Source organism: Meles meles, chromosome 1 (assembly GCF_922984935.1).
Source record: "Meles meles chromosome 1, mMelMel3.1 paternal haplotype, whole genome shotgun sequence".
NCBI lineage: Eukaryota > Metazoa > Chordata > Mammalia > Carnivora > Mustelidae > Meles > Meles meles.
In genome coordinates this window covers 195,881,310-195,903,315 of record NC_060066.1, presented here as the reverse complement: position 1 = coordinate 195,903,315, position 22,006 = coordinate 195,881,310, and the positions used below count along the sequence as shown (strand labels likewise).

Here is a 22,006-nt window from a genome sequence, read left to right as displayed (position 1 = left end):
AGTTTGTTTTGTGAGATTAAGAATCTCTTACGGTTTGGGGCACCTGGGTGGCTCAGCGGGTTAAAGCCTCTGCCTTCAGCTCAGGTCATGATCCCAGGGTCCTGGGATCGAGCCCCACATCGGGCTCTCTGCTCAGCATGGAGCCTACTTCCTCCTCTCTCTCTGCCTGCCTCTCTGCCTACTTGCGATCTGTAAAATAAATAAAATCTTTAAAAAGAAAAAAAAAAGAATCTCTTACGGTTTGTCTCCCTCTCAGTCCCATCTTGTTTCATTTTTTTCTTCCATACCCCCCAAAACCCCCTACCCTGCCTCTCAAATTCCTCATATGATAATTGTCTTTCTCTGATTAACTTATTTCGCTCAGCATAATACCCTCTACTTCTGCCCAGGTCTTTGGAAGTGGCAAGATTTCATTTCTTTTTGATGGCTGCATAGTATTCCATTGTATATATACACCACATCTTTATCCACTCATCTTTTGATGGACATCTAGGTTCTTTCCATAGTTTGACTACTGCAGACATTGCTGCTGTAAACATTTGGGTGCATGTGCCCCTCCAGAAAGCTTTTTTTAAATTGGCAAACTGATTTTAAAATTCTTACAGAAGTACAAAGTACACTATAATAACCAAAGCAGCTAAGGAAAAGAACAGGGTTGGAGGACTAACATAGTCTGATTGAAGACATATTGGAAAGCTAAAGTAACCTAATCGGTATGGTGTTGACATAAAGACAAACAGAACAGAAAAGAGAGTCCAGAAATATACCCACCCATATATGTACAGCTCATTTTTGGTAAAGGTACAAAGATAATTTCATGGTCCTTTCAACACCTGGCGCTGGCACAAAAATTACTTCAGTTCATGCCTCGCATCACATGCAAAAAATTAACTCAGAATAAATCCTAGGTTTAAATATGAGAGTTAAAACTACAAACCTTCTAGAAGAATATGAGTCAGACAGGATTTCTCAGATACGATCGCAAAAGCATGATTCTTAAGAGGAAAACATAGGGCTCCTGGGAGGCTCAGTGGGTTAAGCCTCTGCCATCAGGTCATGATCCCAGGGTCCTGGGATCAAGCCCCATATCGGGCTCTCTGCTCAGCAGAGAGCCTTCTTCCCCTCTCCTGCCTGCCTCTCTACTTGTGATCTCTCTCTCTGTCAAATAAATAAATTAAATCTTAAAAAAAAAAAAAAAAAGAGGAAAACATTGATAAATTGCACTTCAGAAAAAATTAAACATTTTAGGGGCGCCTGGATTGCTCAGTGGTTAAGCATCTGCCTTTGGCTCATGTCATGATCCTGGGGTCCTGGGATCAAGCCCTCCATGGGGCTCCCTGCTCAATGGGGAGCCTGCTTGTCCCTCTCCTGCTCCCCCGCTTGTGCTTTCTTTCTCTCTCCCTCTCTGTCTGTCAAATAAATAAATCTTTTAAAAAAATTTTTTAAACATTTTTGTCCCTTGAAAGACACTGAAGAGAATGTAAAAATAAGCCACACACTGGGAGAAAAGTATTCACAAACCATGTATCTGATAAAGGTGTTATATCTAGAATATATGAGGAACTCTCCAAATTTAATAAGGAAAAAACAACCCACTTATTATATAGTGGGGAGCAGAAGGTATCTAAGAAGGCGTACAGATGGCAAATAAGCACATGGAAAGATGCTCAACACCATTAGTCATTAGGGAAATGCAAACTAAAACCGCAGGGAGACAGCACCGCGGGCTCACTGGGCTGGCTAAAATTGGACAGTTTAAAAGACAAGAGTTGCTGAGAATGAGGAGCAGCTAGATTCTCATACACTGGTGGAAGGAATATAAAAGAGTAGAACTACTTTGGAAAACAATTTGTAAGTTTCTTTAAAAAAATCAAACACAGGGGTGCCTGGATTGCTCAGTTGGTTAAGCGTCTGCCTTTGATTCAGGTCATGATCCCAGTGTCCTGGGATTGAGCCCCACATCAGGCTCCTGGCTCAGCAGGGAGTCAGCTTCTCCCTCTCCCTCTGTCTCTTCCCTTGCTCATGCTCTCTCTCTCTCTGTCTCTCTGTATCTCTCTGTCTCAAATAAATGAATAAAATCCTTAAAAAATTATTAAAAAAAAAATCAACCATAGGATCCAGCAAACACAAATATCCATCAAAGGGCAAATGGACAGGGTGCACCTGGGTGACTCAGTTGGTGGAGCATTTGACTCTAGATCTCAGGGTCATGAGTTCAAGCCCCATGTTGGGCATAGAGGCTATTTTAAATATAAAAGGAAGATGGAAATTTGGACACAGATTCAAACACACATGCAAGGACAGTGCTAGGTGACTATAGAGGCAGAGGTTGGAGTGATGTGTCTATATACCAGAGAATGCCAAAGACTGCTGACAGCCCCACCAGAAGCTAGTAGAGGGGCGTAGTGCAGATCCACTTTAGAGGCTCAGGAGGAACCAACCTGGCCCACACCTTGATTTTGGACTTCTGGCCTCCAGAACTGTGAGAGAATAAATTGTTGTGGTTTTAAGCCACCTAATTTGTGGTAATTTGTTACGGCAGCCCTAGGACACCAGTATAAGGTTGATGGGTATGTTCATTATAATTGTGGTGATGGTTTCACAAATATACACACATACAAAAACAGCAAATCATGTGGTTTATTGTATGTCACTTAGACATTACTGGAGTGTGTGGGGTTTTTTTGTTGTTGTTTTTTGGGGTTTTTTTGGTTTCTTTTTTTTTGATGAACATTTAAAAAGGAAGGTCTTATTCAGAGTAACCAAGAAAATCTTTGAAATACATAAAGAAAAGGGGCGCCTGGGTGGCTCAGTCTGTCAAGACGCTGCCTTTGGCTCAGGTCATGATCCCAAAGTCCTGGGATCGAGTCCTGCATCAGGCTCCTTGCTCTGCAGGGAGGCTGCTTTTCTCTCTGCCTCTGCCTGCCTCTCTGCCTACTTATACCTCTCTCTCTCTCTCCCACAAATAAATAAATAAAATCTTAAAAAAAAAAAAAAAAGAAATACATAAAGAATGTTGTAAATTGTATAGAAATTGGCGCTGGGAGTTCTCTAGGCAGCCAACTAAAGGGTTGCTAGCATGCAGTTCAAATACTGAGAAGTAGAAATCAAACGTAACAAGTGAATAACTGATTCCAGAGATGGCAAGTTATTGTTGGTGATTAGCCTCTCAGAACTGGAGATGAGAGGAGAAACTTCATTAGTATTTTACAGAGAGAACCAGAATTAAAATCATAGAATCATAGAATATCATTTCAAAAAAGACAGCCTTAAATTCCAGTGGTTGCTAACTCACTGGTTTAAAAATCAAAGAGAAAACATGAGAGTCAGGAGGAAAGGACTGAAAAAAATACATATATGAAAATCTCAGTCCCCATGCCTGGTTTTCTGAATCAGAATTTCTATAGTATGCCTTGAAACTCTGCTCTTTCAGCAAATCTGTTTGGGAGGCAGCAGTCCAGTCCAAACCTTCATTTTACAGATGACTACACTCAGGATCTAACTGAGCCTTTTTGTGGTGACAGGGCTCATTAATATCAGAGCTAGAACTGGAATTTTGGCCTCCTCTTTGCATGTACAATTCTGTTTTATGTTGTGGTATCTGTACTTACACTTCCAAAATGAGAATTGTTTCATAAACAATCAGAGAAACTAATGAAATACCAACACAGTTTAAAGACTTCTTGCTTTCTTGCTAATGTAGAGGCTAATATAAACTGAGACCAAAACAAATCTTTATAACCAGGCTTGGGACGTTTAATGGACGGTATCCTTATTTATCTCCTTTTTAGACGGCTGAGTCAAAGACCGACACCAGAAGAACTGGAACAACGAAACATACTACAACGTGAGTCCAGCTCTGGGAAGAAAATTGGGTAGAATTTCTCTGACTTTATATTTCTGACTTTAATATACATGCTGGAGAAGAGAAGCATATGCTACAAGGGCCATGGAGAGGGTGTTCCAGCCCAGCAAGGACCACTCATATCTTTTCCCCTGAAGGAACAGAATTCCCCCAAGCTTCTTTTGTAAGATACCATATTATTGCTTAGTGTACTGGGAAGTGCAAGAAAATTCTGTTCTGATGTATCCTGAGACTGCCTTGACCATATAGGAGGATTTCACAGCACACGGTAGATGCTGCCCAACTTTTCTCTGCCTTCAGAGAAGGTAGTGGCTTTGCATTTGGAGGGAATCTTCCTGTTCCTCGTGCACTTTGAGGCCTGGGCCCAAAGCAAGGCCCAGTTGACTTTATCATCTCTGAAGACTTTCATACATCTGAAGTCACAAAACAAGACCCTGTATTTCATTTTCTTTCTGTGTTCATAAATAACTTCCTAAGATAGCATTCTGATCTAATACACATTTGATTCTGTTTTCCAGACTCTCGGGTGAAATTTGCCCTTAAAGCCTCCATGTTGAGAGGATTGGGCTTCATAGCGACACTTGGGGGCCTGCTTGATCTGACCAGCCCATCCCCTGTTCTCTCATCACTCTGTAGATACATACAGTTTAGGCACTCAGTGAATTTTAAACTTGAGAACCTTTATAGACCTATCACACGAAACCTAGGCACATACCAAGCCATTCACTATATGATCATTGAAAAACGTAAAGACCATTCTTAGCTCACGTGGTAAAAACACAGCCAGCTGGCTGGATTTGGTACCATAGTGCTGCTGACGTTTGCTTTTAAGTATTCGACTCTACAATTAAGAAAATTGTCTTGATTAGCCATCCCCAAAGTTAGTATTTTATTCCGACTTGGAGTCTATAAGAAATAACTACCCTGTAATTACTGAAAACTTTGATAGGCAAATTGCTGTTTTGAAGTAATATTCTTTGTTTTGGACTATTGACTGTAGCTAAAAATGAAGCTGATCGGCAGGCAGAAAAACGAGAAATTAAACGTCGGCTCACTAGAAAGGTATGTAGCCCAAGTGTTCAGTTTCAGGTTGTCTACTGATCACATACCTTGTATTTGGATGACCAGTTTGGTTAGAAAGAAATGAATTTGGGGCGCCTGGGTGGCTCAGTTGGTTAAGCGTCTGCCTTCGGCTCAGGTCATGATCCCAGGGTTCTGGGATCAAGCCCCATGTCCCCAAGCCCCCGCTGTGCAGGGAGCCTGCTTCTCCTTCTCCCACTTCCCCTCCCTTTCACCTGTTCCCCCTCTCTTTCAAATGAATAAATAAAACCTTAAAAAAAATAAAAATAAATGAATTTGACTTCAATTGCCGTAGATTGCTGTGAAAATAGAATCCATCATGCAGATACCGAAAATAACACTGCATTCTCAAGAGCTTGTTTTTTTTCATTTTTACTATTTAAAGAGCACCTAGCACAAGAAGGTGCCCTGTTAATGTTTGCAAAAATTCTGACCTTTTATTTGGTAAACCCGGGATTTTATGTGGACTCTAAAACCTGTTGAAGTATAGAGACGGTACCAGGGGGAGTGTGTAGCATTCAGTTTTGCCTGGCAAACTGGTGGTTTCCTACTCAGAAGGAATTGAATTGACCCTTAGTGATACCTGAAAAATATGAAAACACCAACTGGGATTTTGTTGTTGGTCCCAGATCAAATAGGATAGAATCTTTCCTATACCAGACCTACGTTAGCTTTTTTTTTTTTTTTTTTTTGAGATTTTATTTATTTATTTGACAGACAGAGATCACAAGTAGGCAGAGAGGCAGGCAGAGAGAGAGGGGGAAGCAGTATCCCCGCAGAGCAGAGAGCCCCATGTGGGGCTCGATCCCAGGACCCTGGGACCATGACCTGAGCCGAAGGCAGAGGCTTTAACCCACTGAGCCACCCAGGCGCCCCCCTATGTTAATCCCTTTAACCTTTCTGTCCCACCATAATAGTTTATAATTGCCTCTGATCGATTCCAGTTTGGCCTGAATTCTCTAGATATTTCTTAAAACTTACAAGAATGCCCAGAAAAGGGGCACCTGGGTGGCTCAGTTGGTTAAGCGGCTGCCTTCGGCTCAGGCCATGATTCCAGGATCCTGGGATTGAGCCCCGCATCAGGCTTCCTGCTCAGCCGGGAGTCTGCTTCTCCCTCTGCCCTTTACCCTGCTTGTGTTCTCTCTCTCTCAAATAAAATCTTTTTAAAAAGTAAATAAGGGGCACCTGGGTAGCTCAGTGGGTTAAAGCCTCTGCCTTCAGCTCAGGTCGTGATCTCAGGATCCTGGGATCGAGTCCCACAGCGGGCTCTCTGCTCAGCGGAGAGCCTGCTTCCCCCTGTCTCTCTGCCTGCCTCTCTACCTACTTGTGATTTCTCTCTCTGTGTGTCAAATAAATAAAATCTTTAAAAAAAAAAAAAAGTAGATAAACAAAAATTAAAAAAAAAAAAAAGAATGCCCTGAAAAGCAAAGGATCTAGACATTTTCTTTCTTATTTCTCCCACTTTTTCGCTTCCCCAGGAACAGAAGAATCGTTGTTGATAAATTGAGGGTAGCTAGATGGCACAGCTGGACTTGATGCTTTCAGGTTGAGCAGGTGACCTGATTGTGCTATCTTAAATCATAATTCATTACTGAATCTGGGCATTATTCATATTAAAAGGAAATTTACTCTCTACGTTACCCACTAGATACTGCTTTCATTTTATTTTATTTATTTTATTTTTTTAAGATTTTATTTAATCTTTATTTGAATAAAGATTTTATTTGGCTCATAACCTGAGCCAAAGGCAGAGGCTTTAACCCACTGAGCCACCCAGGTGCCCCTACTGCTTTCATTTTAAATGTACTTACTTTCAGGGCACCTGGGTGGCTCAGTCAGTTAAGCATCTGCCTTCAGCTTGGGACATGATGTCAGGGTCCTAAGATTGAGCCCCAGCTCAGGCTCCCTACTCAATGGGGAGGCAGCTTCCCCCGCTCCCCCTTGTTTGTGCTCTCTTGCTCACTCTCTCTCTCCAATAAAATCTTTAAAAAAATAAAAATAAATGTCCTCACTTTCAAATGTATTATATATGAATTTACAGCCCTAATCCTTTTACTACCCAAAACATGGTCCACGGACCAGCAGCGTTGGCATTACCTGGCAGCTTGCAAGAGATGCAGAATCTCAGGTCCCACTTCAGACCTGCCGAATCAGAATCTGCATTTTAACCAGGTCCCCAAACAATCTGTATGCATATTAAAGTTTGAGAGGCACCGGTTGTACTGGTTATACTGGTTTATAGCTGTGGTTCTCAGTGTAGCTGGACATTCAGGAACTTTCAAAACAAAACAAAACCTCCCAATACCCAGAATCTCTGGGAGTGGACCCAGGAATCTGGTGTCTAAAGGCCCCCAAGGCTAAAACCCTGGGTCAGAGGCGGTTGGAATGCCTGATTCCTGGCATAGCAAATTAAGAGGCTCCATTTCTTTCAGCTCAGTCAAAGGCCGACTGTGGCTGAACTACTGGCCAGGAAGATCCTGAGGTTTAACGAGTACGTGGAGGTGACCGATGCTCAGGATTATGACCGGCGAGCGGACAAACCCTGGACCAAACTGACCCCTGCTGACAAGGTAGGCGGCTGTTCGTTTGTCTTTCCCACTCTCTGTTTGAAGAATGTAAGACACTAACTAGAAGGGAAAACCGTAAAATGTTTACTTCTGCTATAATGTTAAATTTCTAATCAAGGTACAGAGTGCCAAGACGTAGGGACCAAAACTTTTTACTAATGACTCCACCACCACCGCCGCCGCCACATCGGAAAGAAAGGAAAGTCCTTGCCCTGTCACAGAGTCCACAGATCTGGAAGGAAATTAAGACACATTTTAACGTGGCTAGGTTTGGCTGGAGGAATTTTGGGGGGTATATTTTAGTAATTATGGATTTCACTTTTATAACAGGAAAGACATTTTTATGTGCTGTGGAAACTATAAAAGCTACAATATCTCTTTTAAGCTCTGTGAGTGTTTTGATCTGAGCGGAGATACTCGGTTTATTGGGAGCTGAATGGTGTCAGGGAGGGCGATGTGTATCAGGCTCGGCGTGCGGACCTGGCTTCTCTCCTCCATCTGGCTTGCCCGCTGCGGGCTGCCGTGGCTCACGAAGTTAAGCACGATAGAGAATAGATGGCAGATGACACGGCTGTACTGTGGCAGACAAAAGGTGCTAAAACATCTTTGTTTCTACTCCACAGGCTGCCATAAGAAAAGAATTAAACGAATTTAAAAGCTCAGAGATGGAGGTTCATGAAGAGAGCAAACATTTTACACGGTAAGACCCAGAAGACCCAAATACTGTGAGCTAAGTAGAGCTCCCCATGACACCAACATAAGAGGGGTTGTTCCAATGGGAAGGACTCTAGGGACATCATTAACAGAAGGACACCGCATGCTGACTGCAAGACGACATAAGAGAAAGGGACGAGGACCAAACCAAGAGGCTGTAGGAAATGCCTGACTGAGTGTAGTATTTTATGTGTTTCATTTAATCCTTGCATTAGACCTGGAGGCTTTGTTAATATCCCCATTTTGTTGATGAAGAAACAGGCCAGGGCACCTCGCTGACTCAGTTGGTGGAGCATGAGACTCTTGATGTGGGGGTTTGTGAGTTCAAGCCCTACACTGAGTGTAGAGCTTACCCCCCCCCCAAAAAAAAAGAAAGATATGAAACAGGCCCAGCAGGGTTCATTAAGTTCCAGAACCAGGACTGGAGAAAAGAATGACTGACTAGAAGCCCCTGGGTGCTCTCCTCCTGCACCTCATTGTCCTGGAGTATATGTGAGGAAATTGTTGTTGGGTTAGACGAGACCTCAGCCTCTTTGATTTCAGTTATTTCTATCACTGCTGAGCTTACCAAGTCAGGGTAATAAATTTCGTTTTAGTTAGCTGTCTTCATGAAACAAACCAAGAAGTATTTTGATGCAGAACTACTGTTGTAATTAAGGTCCCACCCAAAACCTAAAGAATCAGCTGGCTACAAACAGAATCTGTGAAAGTATGTAGGTGACTCTCCGAACATTTATAAAAAGCCAGAGGTGCCTGGCTGGCTCAGCTGGAAGAACATGCAGCTCTTGATCTCGGGGTCGTGAGAGCAAGACAAGGTCCCCACATTGGGTGTAGAAATTACTAAAAATAAACTTTAAAAAAAAGAGATGCTAAATGAGGGAAGATAGAATGATGATTACAGTTTGCTATAAAAAAGCAAATAAGCTAAGTTGGAAGATAAAATATTATTAAGCGTTTTTCCATCACAATACAGGTAAATGTTGCTTTTTTTTTTTTTTAGATTTATTTATTCATTTTGGAGAACATGCATGAGCAAGGGAAGGGGCAGAGGGGGAGAGAGAGAATCTCAAGCAGACTCCGTAGAACCTGATACAGGGCTCGATCCCACGACCCTGAGACCATGACCTGAGCTGAAACCAAGAGGTGGACACTCAACTGACTGAGCCACTTGGGTGCCCTGGTTTTTTTAACAGAATTTTTTTTTTAGATTTTATTCGTTTATTTGACAGAGAGAGATCACAAGCAGGCAGAGAGGCAGGCGGGGCGGGGGGGGGGGGGAGCAGGATCCCCGCTGAGCAGAGAGCCGGATGCAGGGCTTGATCCCAGGACCCTGAGATCATGACCTGAGCTGAAGGCAGAGGCTTAACCGACCGAGCCACCCGGATGCCCCATATCTACAGAATTTTTTTGTACTTAACTCTGATAGGAGTACAGAAGGCAGATTTTTTGAATAGCAATAACACTACTCAGGGCATTATAATACGAACTCAAATAACAAGCCATACTTGTCAGCAAGGAGACTGTGCTCTAAGCTGGAAGCTACTCAGTATAGTGCAGTCAGTATGATAAATGCCTCAGTCATTCCAAATCTTGAATCTGCCAGGTTTCGTGTCCCAGCTCCATCATTTCCTAGCTGTGTCGGTGCTAGCCATTCTCATTGTTATTCTAATAGTAATAAAGTACTATAGTGAGCAGCATTCAAGGAAAAGGGTCATAGAGAAGGTGATACTTAGACTGAGTCTTAAAGCATGTGAAGGAATTTATTTGGACAAGAAGGAAGGAAGGAAAGAACCAGCATTACCAAACAGCACTGTAAGCAGAAGGACCAGCATTGACAAGGCTGGAGGAGATGAGAAAGTGTGCCATGTCTCCGGGTGGAAGAAAATGTAGCTGGAGCAGGGGACATACGGGAGCAGTGTGGGGAGAAGACCAGCGCGATGGGTTATGGTCAGACGCTGAAGAGCTTTGCCTGTTACACTAGGGTGCAGGAACCGCTGGAGTTGAGTGTTTCTGCTGGAGCTCTGGCAGGTGCTGTGGAAGACTGGAGAAGCTAGCGGCAAGGAAACCAGTTAGGAAGTAACTAAAATACAGTCACAGTGAGCACACTGGTAGCTCAAACCAGGGACGTGATCATGACAACGCGAGAGAGAGGTTTGAACAACATTTCGAGCATAGGGGGCGCCTGGGTAGCTCAGCTGGTTAAGTGTCTGGTTCGGCTCAGGTTGTGCTCTCAGGGTCCTGGGATTGAGTCCGGTGTCGGGGCTCCACACTCGGCAGGGAGTCTGCTTCTCCCTCTTCTTCTGCATCTCCCCCTGCTCGTGTGTGCTCTCTCTCAGGTAAATACATAAAATCTTTTAAAGAAACATATTTCGGGGGTGCCTGGGTGGCTCAGTGGGTTAAGCCTCTGCCTTCGGCTTAGGTTGTGATCTCAGGGTCCTGGGATCGAGCCCCACATTGGGCTCTCTGCTCAGCAGGGAGCCTGCTTCCCCCTCCCCCTCTGCCTGCCTCTCTGACTACTTATGATCTCTCTCTCTCTGTCAAATAAATGAATAAAATCTTTAAAAAAAAAAAAAAAGAAACATATTTCGGGGAGCCTGGGTAGCTCAGTGGGTTAAGCCTCTGCCTTCGGCTTGGGTCATGATCTCAGGGTCCTGGGATCAAGCCCCGCATCGGGCTCTCTGCTCAGCGGGGAGCCTGCTTCCCCTTGTCTCTCTCTTTCTTCCTACTTGTGATCTCTGTCTGTCAAGTAAATAAATAAAATCTTTAAAAATAAAATAAAATAAGTATTTCAAGGATAGACTCAAGATCAGGCTATCTCTTTATTCCAGGGATGAATTAAAGGAAGTAGTCAAGTGACTTAAGATTTCGAACTTGTGATTTTTGAGGTTTGTGAAGTCGATGAATTGAGGTGAACACTTTGGGACATTTATTTAGCAAATACTTATTGAGTACTTACTGCCTGGTAGATAGCAGTTCTGGGTGCTTAGAAGATAGCCTGGAATAGGATAAAGTCCCCATCCTCAGTAAGCTTTTTTTAATTTTTTTTTAATTTTATTTATTTATTTGACAGAGATCACAGAGAGGCAGGTAGAGAGAGAGGGGGAGGCAGGCTCCCTGCCCAGCAGAGAACCCGATGTGGGGCTCGATCCCAGGACCCTGAGATCATGACCTGAGCTGAAGGCAGAGGCTTAACCCACTGAGCCACAGCTTTTATTTTAAAAGGGGAAGAGTCACAGTAAGCAAACTGGAAAACACACTCTGTATGTTGAGCCCCATGACCCTGTGACACATTGAGGCAGAGATTCATAGAGGAAGGTTGGGTGTTCAGGCTGCAAGTCCAGGGAGAAAGCAAAGCCTCAAGATACAAAATTATGAGAAAAGATAGTGGTTTTTAAGGGCAAAATTATTTGTATGTAAAGGATGGACAGAGGAAAATGAACCAAGAAAGCATTCTGAGGAAAAGCAGTTAAAGAAGAAGGAAAACAAGGCGCCTGGCTGGCTCAGTCAGTAGAGCATCTGATCTCAAGGTCATGAATTCAAGCCCCACACTGGCTGTGGAGATGACTTAAAAAAAGAAGAAGAAGAAAAGTCAGGTAGAATTAGAGTAGCAAAGAGGCAATTTTGAAAAACGAGAGTGTAATGGCAGCAAAGGAGTCTACAGTACCTGGTAACTCGGCTCTTTCTGCTCATCTTGTTTTAGCTACCATCGTCCGTGACGCTGAAGTCTGAGAGAACAACTAAACCTCCCAACGCAGGACTGCTTGGCTGCTTCAGTCTCCAGAGTGATGTGGAAGGAATTTCTGCACTTCCCCGCACAGCCAGGGTTGAGTCCTCTGGGATGTGGTTCCGGGCGAACAGCACTTCTGTGAACGTAGCATTTCACTGGAATGGGTAGTCGTGTGCTGCTCTGGACAAAACTGAGCATCTTTCCAGTGCCGTTGAACCCTGTGATACCGCAGCATACGTGTGGGGTCTTCCTCACCAGCCACCCACGCTCCGGGCCACCTGCACCCTCACCCCAAGATGACTGCCTGTGCTGGGGCACAGTTTGCACCGTTTGCCTTACCTGCTCCGTCCTGGTTGGGAGAGTCCCTTGTGCAGGCACCAAATTCCAGCTGTCAGATCCAGCTGGTGGTGGGAAGAACCTTCCAGAGGCCCCCAGCCTTCTGGCAAAGGGGCCCCCACCTCCAGGGCACGCCTCCACACCACACTGGCACGTCCGTTGAAAACACCATACTATACCTCTCGTAACACAGCAATACAGGCCTCTTCAGGCGATCGGGCCTCAGAGAAGCTCAGGATCTGACATGTTCTTCCTTTTCAGCACAAGTCATCCCGGTTTTTATTTTTAAAGTTTAAGGAAAAAAAAAAATCTTGAAGAAGTGCTAGAAACTTGTGTTTTTCCTATCTATGAAGCAATCTGAGCTGCAACTAGATTCCAAGTTAGGAAAATGAGAAAGCATATATGTTTTCTACAGACAAAGCCAACACCAAAAAAGGCCTTTATTGTTAATGCCAACTTGGCAGAAAACAACCGCATGGCTTAAATTTTATAAGCTGTTGCACTTTTGTCATACCAAATGAGATTCTAAATCATTCTGACCAATAGATGTATTCTCCTCCATAAAACAGAGTTGTGGCAACTCTGTGGGAGCAGCCGTCCTCCTTGGACCCCCCCCCCCCGCCCCCTAAGGTCACTGTAAGGTCTAGGGACACGGGTGCTGGACCAGAAGGGGTCTCTGGAGGAGGAAGTAGGAGGGGCACCATCATGACCCACTCCTCCTCCCTTCTCCTCAGTGCTGTTGGCTCTCCTGCTGCTCACTCCCCCTTCCTTCCTACTGACCTTACCCTCTCTGGCAGCTTCCCCGCCATGTACCCATCCTCTGCCAAGCAGTCGCCAGTATCCTCAGTGCCCCGGCCTGGACTCAGTCCCCACCTCTTGTATTTGTAATATATAGTAATACGATTTTCTAAAACAAAATTCATTTGCTTCCTTTGAGTTTTTTATTTTGAAAACCATACAGCCTCATCCTTTCCTTCTAATACCTGTCCATACTAAGTGGAAAAAAAAAATAGTTCCTATTTAACTAATGAATGTGGCTTTTTTTCCCCCTTATTTTAATGTTCGGAAAACGGTGGCTGTTTCGTAGATTTCCTCTGCGGTCCCTGTTCTGTCGCAGCTGTTAAGTAGACATTCCTCGTTTTCTGCTCTTGTGTCCCTGTGATACTTGCTGAAAAAAATCAGAATATCAGGTCAAAACAAAGGAGGTGAGGTGACCATGAAAGGGAGTGTTCTCTCTCTGTATGGGGAATAGGGAAGTCTTCGGATTTCTCAGTTACCGTCCATGCTATGCAGCTATGAAACTGGTGGGGCCGCAGTGCCTCGAAGCTCATTACATTCGGTGTGACTGCAGGAAAAGTGACAGTTCCACACAGTTGTCAAGGGTCTGTATGTAAGATGGCCACACATGTGACTTGTTCTGTTGGGTCAGTTTGGAGACTGTTTGGCTGATGCCAGCATTCTCTGTGACTTGAAGTGACATTTTCAAACCCTTCTTCCACTGCCTGGCTTTGCCTTCATGTGCCAAGTTTGAAACAGGATTTGATTACCTGAGCTACTGGTCTGCTCTCTGTGCCGCCAAGCACTCTGGTTCGTCTTTCATCTCATCATGTCCTTTTGAAACAAGATGCTTTGGGGATCAAGTCTTTTCAGGGGTTTTTATATATATACATATACATATATATATATAAAATGGATTTTGTGTTCCCTTTTTGTGTAAGTAACAATTCACAATCATAATGTAAAGAAATAAATGATGTATTGTACTTCAAGATGTTTCCCTGATGTACAGAATCTCCCTGTAAAGTAAATAATTGCATTGTATATCAGTCTTCTTATCAATATTAATTATAAAGTATTTTAGAATTAAAAAAAAGCCAAACTATTATTCTGGTATGAGGTGCTTTTTTTTTAATTTACCTTATTCCAGAAGATTTAAGCTAGCTTATAAATGATACTTAAAATACTGCTAGACACCCTAAATGAGAAGTAAATGAGGGGGAAAAATAATACTAAGAATATTAAGTGTAGGGATGCCTTGGGTGGCTCAGTCGTTAAGCTTCTGCCTTTGGCTCAGGTCATGATTCCAGGGTCCTGGGATTAAGCCCCACATTGGGCTTCCTGCTCGGTGGGAAGCCCACTTCTCCCTCTCCCACTCCCTCTGCTTGTGTTCCCTCTCTGGCTGTCTCTATCAAATAAATAAATAAAATCCTCAAAAAATTAAAAAAGAATATTAAGTGTCGCCAGAGGTGAGATCAGTCAAGTTTCTGTCTGTGCACACGAGTGGAAAAAGAATGGGCTGCAGAGAGAGGAAAGCCAACTGTGACCACCACCACCACCTCCCTCCCCCATAGTATATACCAGCTGTGGCACCAAGTCCATTATCGTGTTTATCCCACCCCTAATCTGGGAGGTAAGGAGAAATACACTCCTGTTACCAGGGAAGAACCTGGGAGGGAAAGTCCCCTCCTGAAGGTCAAGGCCTATAATCACTCTTTGCGTATATTCAGTTGTCCTACAAGGATTTACCTTGTGTGAACCACACATAAGTAGACTTTAGGCTGATGGCACAGTAGGACAGACAGTTCCTTCCTCATGTACTCCTCGGGCAAGCAGCCCAGTGTCAATCCAGGTGACCTCACCAAATGTCTCACTTTCCTCTTGTCACTTCAGAGAATGGCTTTGATGAGTACACCACCCTTTACCAAGAGAGGAGAAACCATGAGTTAGAACTGCTCATGTCATTGAGTTCTATCTGCTCCTGGATTTCCCTTCTTCTAGCCCTCCAAAGACCCCACAGGGGCCAAAGTCCAAAGAGATCTCACGTTGCCATTGCTCTTTTGAGGTTAAGCGTTGTCCACAGATGGTGCACACTGCTCGGAGTTTGCAAAAACGATGAATGAATTTAGGGTCCTCAGGGATTTAGATTAGTGTACCCAGGCCAGGGAGGACTATAGCTGGTGACTGAGAAGAGGTAAGTACAGCAGATACTGAATGGGAGGGGATGGGATAGGCAGTATACCTATGAAAGGTAAGAATGCACAACAAACAGAAGCCAAGTCTTGAAACCAAAACAGCCCAAACCACTGCTTCAAGGCTCTATTCACTTCCAGTTCTAGGAGGCATGAAGCATAAAGCAGGAACCACCAGCAACCTGGGCCACTTGGTCAGTCCGTCTTGTGTGAGTAGCATTAATTTCTTGCCCCAACAAAGCCTAGAGGTCATCTGACAGACAAATATCCTTAATTTTCCTCTCTCTGGTACTGAAGAGACACACCATTCGTTCGTTCATTCATTCATTCATTCATTCAGTGTTTATCTCCTTCCTAACCACTACCCCCAAGAAAAAACAATATTCCCTTGATGTTTTTCTTGTAAACCTATTACCTACCTCCAGCTTTTCCTACAGTCCCTTGACATAATCTATTCTAATGTTAATTTAAGTTCCTGCACAGTCCAAGCAGTTGAGCTAAATGAGTGACCTGTGGCAAAAAAGAAGTGATGCGGATGGAAACTGAATAGGCTGCTTGACATTGGCTTAGGACCTCTGGTCTCTCCACACCGTTTTCCATTTCTAAAGCTAGAGTCCCTCACCTCATCAAAATCTAAACTAAATCCAAAATGAAATGGTTTTGCCTGAGGTCACCAGCGACTTCTCAGTTTTTTCAGCTCCTAATGTATTTGACTATTCTGCAGCATTTGATGCTTTGGGCCATGTCCTAGTCCGCAAAACTTCTTCCTTGGCTTTTTAGACCCCACTGTCTCCCAGTTCTCTGATCATGCTTTCTCTGCCCTGGGGACTTCTTCCCTGACCAATATTTATGTGTCCTCTTGTCACTCTCCCTGCCCTCCCAAGGTGACATCAGTCACCACTCTTATTCTTAGAACTTCTAAATCTCTCTGCAACTTAGATTCCTTGCTGGAATCCAACCCTATATCCAGTGCCCTTTGGACATCTATACCCAGATGTTCCCATGGTTAGCTTTTCTGCACCACCAATGCGGATCTTACTGTCTACCTTCACAGCCTACTTTCTCAATCATCAGAGTTAGAGGACCACCTATGTTCACTCTCATAAGCCTAAAACTTAGGTATTATCTGCAAGATCCTCTCTCTGCAGGTTAGGTGAGACAATAAATTCTGTGCACTCGCTACCTCAGAAATGTCTCTCGATTCCTAGATCTCCTCTTGCCTTGTTTACCATCAAAGTTCGAAGCTACCATAATATAATGGGACTTTATAACCTCTGATCTTTCCAATCTATCCTCCAATATTGCCACTAGAGTTTCCTTTCTAAAATGCAAAGCTGGGGGCGCCTGGGTGGCTCAGTGGGTTACGTCTCTGCCTTTGGCTCAGGTCATGATCTCAGGATCCTGGATCCAGCCCTGCATCCGGCTCTCTGCTCAGCAGGGAGCCTGCTTCCTCCTCTCTCTCTCTCTCTCCCTCTCTCTCTCTGCCTGCCTTTCTGCCTATTTGTGATCTCTCTGTCAAATAAATAAAATCTCTCTCTCTCTCTTTCTCTCTCTCTCTCTATATATATATCATTGTAAAAATAAATAAAATAAAATTTAAAGCTGGTCATAGCAATCCTTTACTTCAGAACTTAGTGGTCCCTAGTTGCCTGCAAGATAAAATTCAAGCTCTTGGGCCTAGACTACAACAGAGTTTATGATCTAGCATTGGCCCACTTTCTCGTCTCATGAAAAGGGTAGGCCCTTCTTCCTTCTGTGTTCCTCATCAAGCTGACGTCTTCCCCTTCCCAGAAGACCACAGTCCTGCTCGCTCCACAGCCGGCAATGCTCTCATGATCCACACTCCACTCCTTCCCCCGACCCTCCCAGTCTGAGGTCAAATTTTAACTCCCAGGAAAATGCCTTCAGCCTTCAGATTGCTCCTTTGCTCTGTCCTCTTTGTTCTCAGAATACAGCACTTGTTGAGTTATCATTTGCCGGCACGTCTATTTCTCCCAGTGGGAGGCTCTCACAGCAAAGCATTTCAGGCTGGCTTATTTGGTAGAGCCTGCGACTCCTGATCCTGGGGTTGTATATTCAAGCCCCACTTGGGTGTAGAGATTACTTAAAAATAAAATCTTAAAGAAAAAAATAACAGTTTCATGTCAGAGTTCCCTGTGTCTAGCACAATGCTTAGCAAATAAATCATATCCACTAAGTAAATGTTGAATGAGTGATTGAAAGGGAGCTGAATACTGGTAATATGGCCAGACAAGTAGCAGAATTATTTGTCTTCTCTCCTTTATGCTACTGGTGCTCAAACATTTTGGTTTTGTGACTCCTTTACAATTTTATTTTATTTATTTATTTATTTAGATTTTATTTGTTTATTTGACAGACAGAGATCACAAGTAGGCAGAGAGGCAGGCAGAGAGAGAAAGGAGGAAGCAGGCTCCCTGCAGAGCAGAGAGCCCGATGTGGGGCTCCATCCCAGGACCATGGGATCATGACCTGAGCTGAAGGCAGAGGCTTTAACCCAATAAGCCACCCAGGCACCCTCCTTTACAATTTTAAAAATTATTCAGAACCCCAAAGAACTTTCATATGAATGACATATAAGTAGCGATACTTACTGTACTAAAATTAAAACTGGGGAAATTTTTAAATGTATATAATTTATGTACATTTCAAAGTAACCCCAATGCATGTTAACATTAATAATATTTTTTAAATGAAAAATAACTCGTTTCTTGGGGTGCCTGGGTGGCTCTGTCAGTTAAGCATCTGCTTTTGGCTCAGATCATGATCCCAAGGTCCTGGAATGAAGCCCCACATCAGGCTCCCTGCTCAGTAGGGAGCCGGCTTCTCCTTCTCCCTCTGCCTGCTGCTCCCCCTGGTTGTGCTCTCTGTCTCTCTGTCAAATAAATACACTCTTTAAAAAAAAAATAACTATTTTCCAAAATAATTAGGGAGTGGCATTGTTCTGCATTTTTTTTGCAAATTTCTTTAATGTCTGATTTAATAGATGACAGTTCAATTCTCAGTCTGCTCCTGTATTCGATCTGTTGCTGTATGTTGTTTTGATTTCAGTAAATGAAGAAAATCCAATCCCACGCAGATATAAAGTTGGTAAAGATCTCAGACATTCTTTCAATTTAAAGAGTATTTCATGAAAAAAATGTGGCTATTTCACCTTGTAACTTCAAACAGTTGTGTAAGTGCTTTTCCTGGAGACAAATACTGTACTTTATATGTACTTCTCACTTTGTCACAAAAAATATTAAGAAGATGGATACTAGGGGCGCCTGGGTGACTTGGTGGGTTAAGTCTCCGCCTTCGGCTCAGGTCATGGTCTCAGGGTCCTGGGATCGAGCCCCACATCGGGCTCTCTGCTCAGCAGGGAACCTGCTTCCCCCTCCCTCTCTGCCTGCCTCTCTGCCTACTTGTGATCTCTCTGTGTCAAACAAATAAATAAAATCTTAAAAAAAAAAAAAAAGAAGGTGGGTACTCAAAAGTTGAGAATTAGTGAAATTAATGACTTATTTTTTTCATCAAAAGCATTCTTAGGGGACACTGACTCTATTTTTATTTTGCTATATATATATATTTTTTGTGGTAAAAAAAGCACATGACATGGGGCGCCTGGGTGGCTCAGTGGGTTAAAGCCTCTGCCTTCAGCTCAGGTCACGATCTCAGGGTCGTTGGATCGAGCCCCGCATCGGGCTCTCTGCTCAGCGGGGAGCCTGCTTCCCTTCCTCTCTCTCTCTGCCTACCTCTCTGCCTACTTGTGATCTCTGTCAAATAAATAAATAAAATCTTAAAAAAACAAAAAACAAAAACAAAAACACATGACATAAAATGTGCCTTGGCGGATGGAGGGGATGGGCCGGGCTGGGGCGGGGTGGGGGTGGCTGCACCTGACTGGTTCAGTTGGAAGAGTTGGAAGAACATGGGACTCTTGATCTCAAAAAAACATAAAATGTTCCCTTTTTAACCATGTTTAAGTATACAGTTCAGTAGTCACTGTATGCACACTGCAGTATAACAAATTTCCAGTACTCTTTCATCTTGCTAAACTGAAACTCTGTACCTACTGAATAACAATATTCCCAGGGTGCCTGGGTGGCTCAGTCAGTTAGGCATCAGCCTTCGGCCCTGGGTCATGATCTCAAAGTCCAGGGATCAAGCCCTCCCTCAGGTTCCCTGCTCAGCAAGGAGTCTGCTTCTTTCTCTCCCACTCCTTCAGTGTGTTATCTCTAGTTCTCCCTCTCAAATAAACAAATAAAAAAAAAGAAGATGAAGAACGATAGTCGCCCTTTCTGTATAGCCCCAGTCTCTGGCAACCACTTTCTATTTTCTAAGAGTTTGAGAAACTGACTTTTTAAAAATATATATTTTTTTAATTTATTTATTTGACAGACAGAGATCACAAGTAGGCAGAGAGGCAGCCAGAGAGAGAGTGGAGGAAGCAGGCTTCCTGCTGAGCAGAGAGCGCGCGATGCGGGGCTGGATCCCAGGACCCTGAGATCGTGACCTGAGCTGAAGACAGAGGCTTTAACCCACTGAGCCACCCAGGCGCCCCAAGAAACTGACTTTTTTTAACTGTAAACTTGTGATGATAAAAATGATACCAATACAGTTTGGTGACAGAGCTTCAAAACATACTAAGGCATCAGCAGGTTTTTAATTTTTTTAATTTATTATTATTATTTTTAAAGATTTTATTTATTTATTTGACAGAGAGACAGCGAGAGTAGGAACACAAGGAGGAGCAGAGGAAGAGGGAGAAGCAGGCCTTCTGCCTAGCAGGGAGCCCTATGCTGGTCCCCATCCCAGGACCCTGGGATCATGACCTGAACCAAGGCAGACGCTTAACAGCTGAGCCACCCAGGCACCTCAATTTTTTAAATTTAAATTCAATTAATTAATGTATAATATACTATTTGTCAGAAGTAGAGGTCAGTGATGCGTCAGTCTTATATAATACCCAGTGCTCATTAAGGCACCAGCGGTTTTATCCACCATTTCACTTTATAGCATCAGTGCAGAATCAACACAGTGAAAAAGGCAAAAAAAAAAGTCTAAGTATTATTATGAAATAGTTTTAACATCATGGATCCCCAAGAGTCTCAGAAACCCCCAAAGTTTTACAACTTTGCTTTAAAAACCATTGCTCTGGGCATGTTTCACATCTTAAAATCTAGGTAATAATACCACTGTCTTAGAATTGCTGTGCTAGTAAATAACCTACACAAAGAATTCAGCACAGAGGCACCTGGGGGTCTCAGTCAGTTAAGCATCTTCTGCTCAGGTCCTGATCCCAGGGTCCTGCCTTCGGAATCCCTCCCCGCTCAGTGGGGAGCCTGCTTCTCCCTCTCCTTTTTCTTTCTCCCTGTCTTTTTCTATCTCTGTCTCGCTCTCCAAATAAATAAGTAGAAATCTTTTTTTAAAAGCGGGGGGGAGCACAAAATCTTATAGGAGGAACACTATAAATATTTCCACTCATTATTACCTATATTACCTAATCTCAATTCGCTTAACACCATATTCAAAATTCTATCACATTTGCAACATTTCACATGTAATATGTATCCCCAGAATTCTTTACTTGCCTACTTCTTTATATTAGGGGAGTGTGTTAAAATACGCTTAATGTAAAATTTACCTTTTTAACCATTTTTAAGTGTACAGTTCATTTGTATTAAATACATCCATTGTTCTGTATAGGAGGGTTTTGGTTTTAGCCAATTCCTTATTTATTTATTTGGGCCCCTGGTGGCTTAGTCGGTTAAGTGGCATCCTCCCTAGGGTCATTCCAGTTCCGCAAAGGGCTCCCCGCTCAGCGGGAGGCTGCTTCTGTCTCTCTCTCTCTCCCTGCTCGTACTTTCTTTCTCTCTCTCTCTCTCAGATAAATAAATAAAATCTTTGTGTGTGTTTTTTTTTTAATTTTTATTTATTTACTTGAGAGAACAAGAGCGCGAGATAGAGCACAGAGGGGGAGACGCTCTGCTGAGCCAGAAGCCCCACGCGGGGCTCGATCCCGCGATGCTGGGATCATGACCTCAGCCGAAGGCAGCCGTTTAACCGACTGAGCCACCCAGGCGCCCCAATAAGTAAAATCTTTAAAAAAAAAAATTAGCCAGGGCGCCTGGGTGGCTCAGTGGGTTAAGCCTCTGCCTTCGGCTCAGGTCATGATCTCAGGGTACTGGAATCGAGTCCCGCATCGGGCTTTCTGCTCAGCAGGGAGCCTGCTTCCTCCTCTCTCTCTGCCTGCCTCTCTATCTGCTTGTGATCTCTCTCTGTCAAATAAATAAATAAAATATTTTAAAAAAATTAGCCAGTTCGTGTAAAAGTATTTCTGTCCTATTTATCTACTCATTTATCAAATGTTTAATTTCACATATGACAGGGCGGATTCAATCGTTTTTGTGAGTGTGCATTTTTCTAGATGGCTTTTTCGATTTTGCATATAATTACTCCAAAGTGTTGGGGGGGCGACTTTATTTGACCGTACATCCTGCAGATTGAGTTAGCTGATTGCTAAGAAGTGAACTTGCCACTCAGCACCGACTACAGATTTCTAAACCCCACTTCAGTCATTCACGGTCCCTAGTAAGGATCCCGCGCGAGCGCCCTACTGTCGCGAGAAGCCCCTGAACCAGGTAGGGGTGGGGCTTAAACCGCAATGGTTCCCAGAACCCTTAGCGAATTTCCGGTTCCTTAACTGCGCAGGGCGATGCGCAGGCGCAATAGATAAACCTTGACTTCC

General features: G+C 43.5%; 1 protein-coding gene across 5 annotated transcripts in view; it reads left to right on the top strand.

The window, feature by feature from the left end:
• Positions 1–14,163, top strand: part of PHACTR4 (phosphatase and actin regulator 4) — a 109,158-nt gene extending 94,995 nt beyond the window's left edge. For all 5 annotated transcript variants that reach the window (XM_046012242.1, XM_046012223.1, XM_046012217.1 and 2 more), the window contains 5 exons: positions 3,792–3,847; positions 4,866–4,927; positions 7,378–7,515; positions 8,136–8,212; positions 11,927–14,163. In XM_046012242.1, coding sequence (XP_045868198.1) covers positions 3,792–3,847; positions 4,866–4,927; positions 7,378–7,515; positions 8,136–8,212; positions 11,927–11,942 — 349 coding nt within the window. In that variant the 3' untranslated portion in view covers positions 11,943–14,163. The remainder of the gene's footprint in view (positions 1–3,791; positions 3,848–4,865; positions 4,928–7,377; positions 7,516–8,135; positions 8,213–11,926) is intronic.
• Positions 14,164–22,006: the final 7,843 nt, after the last annotated feature.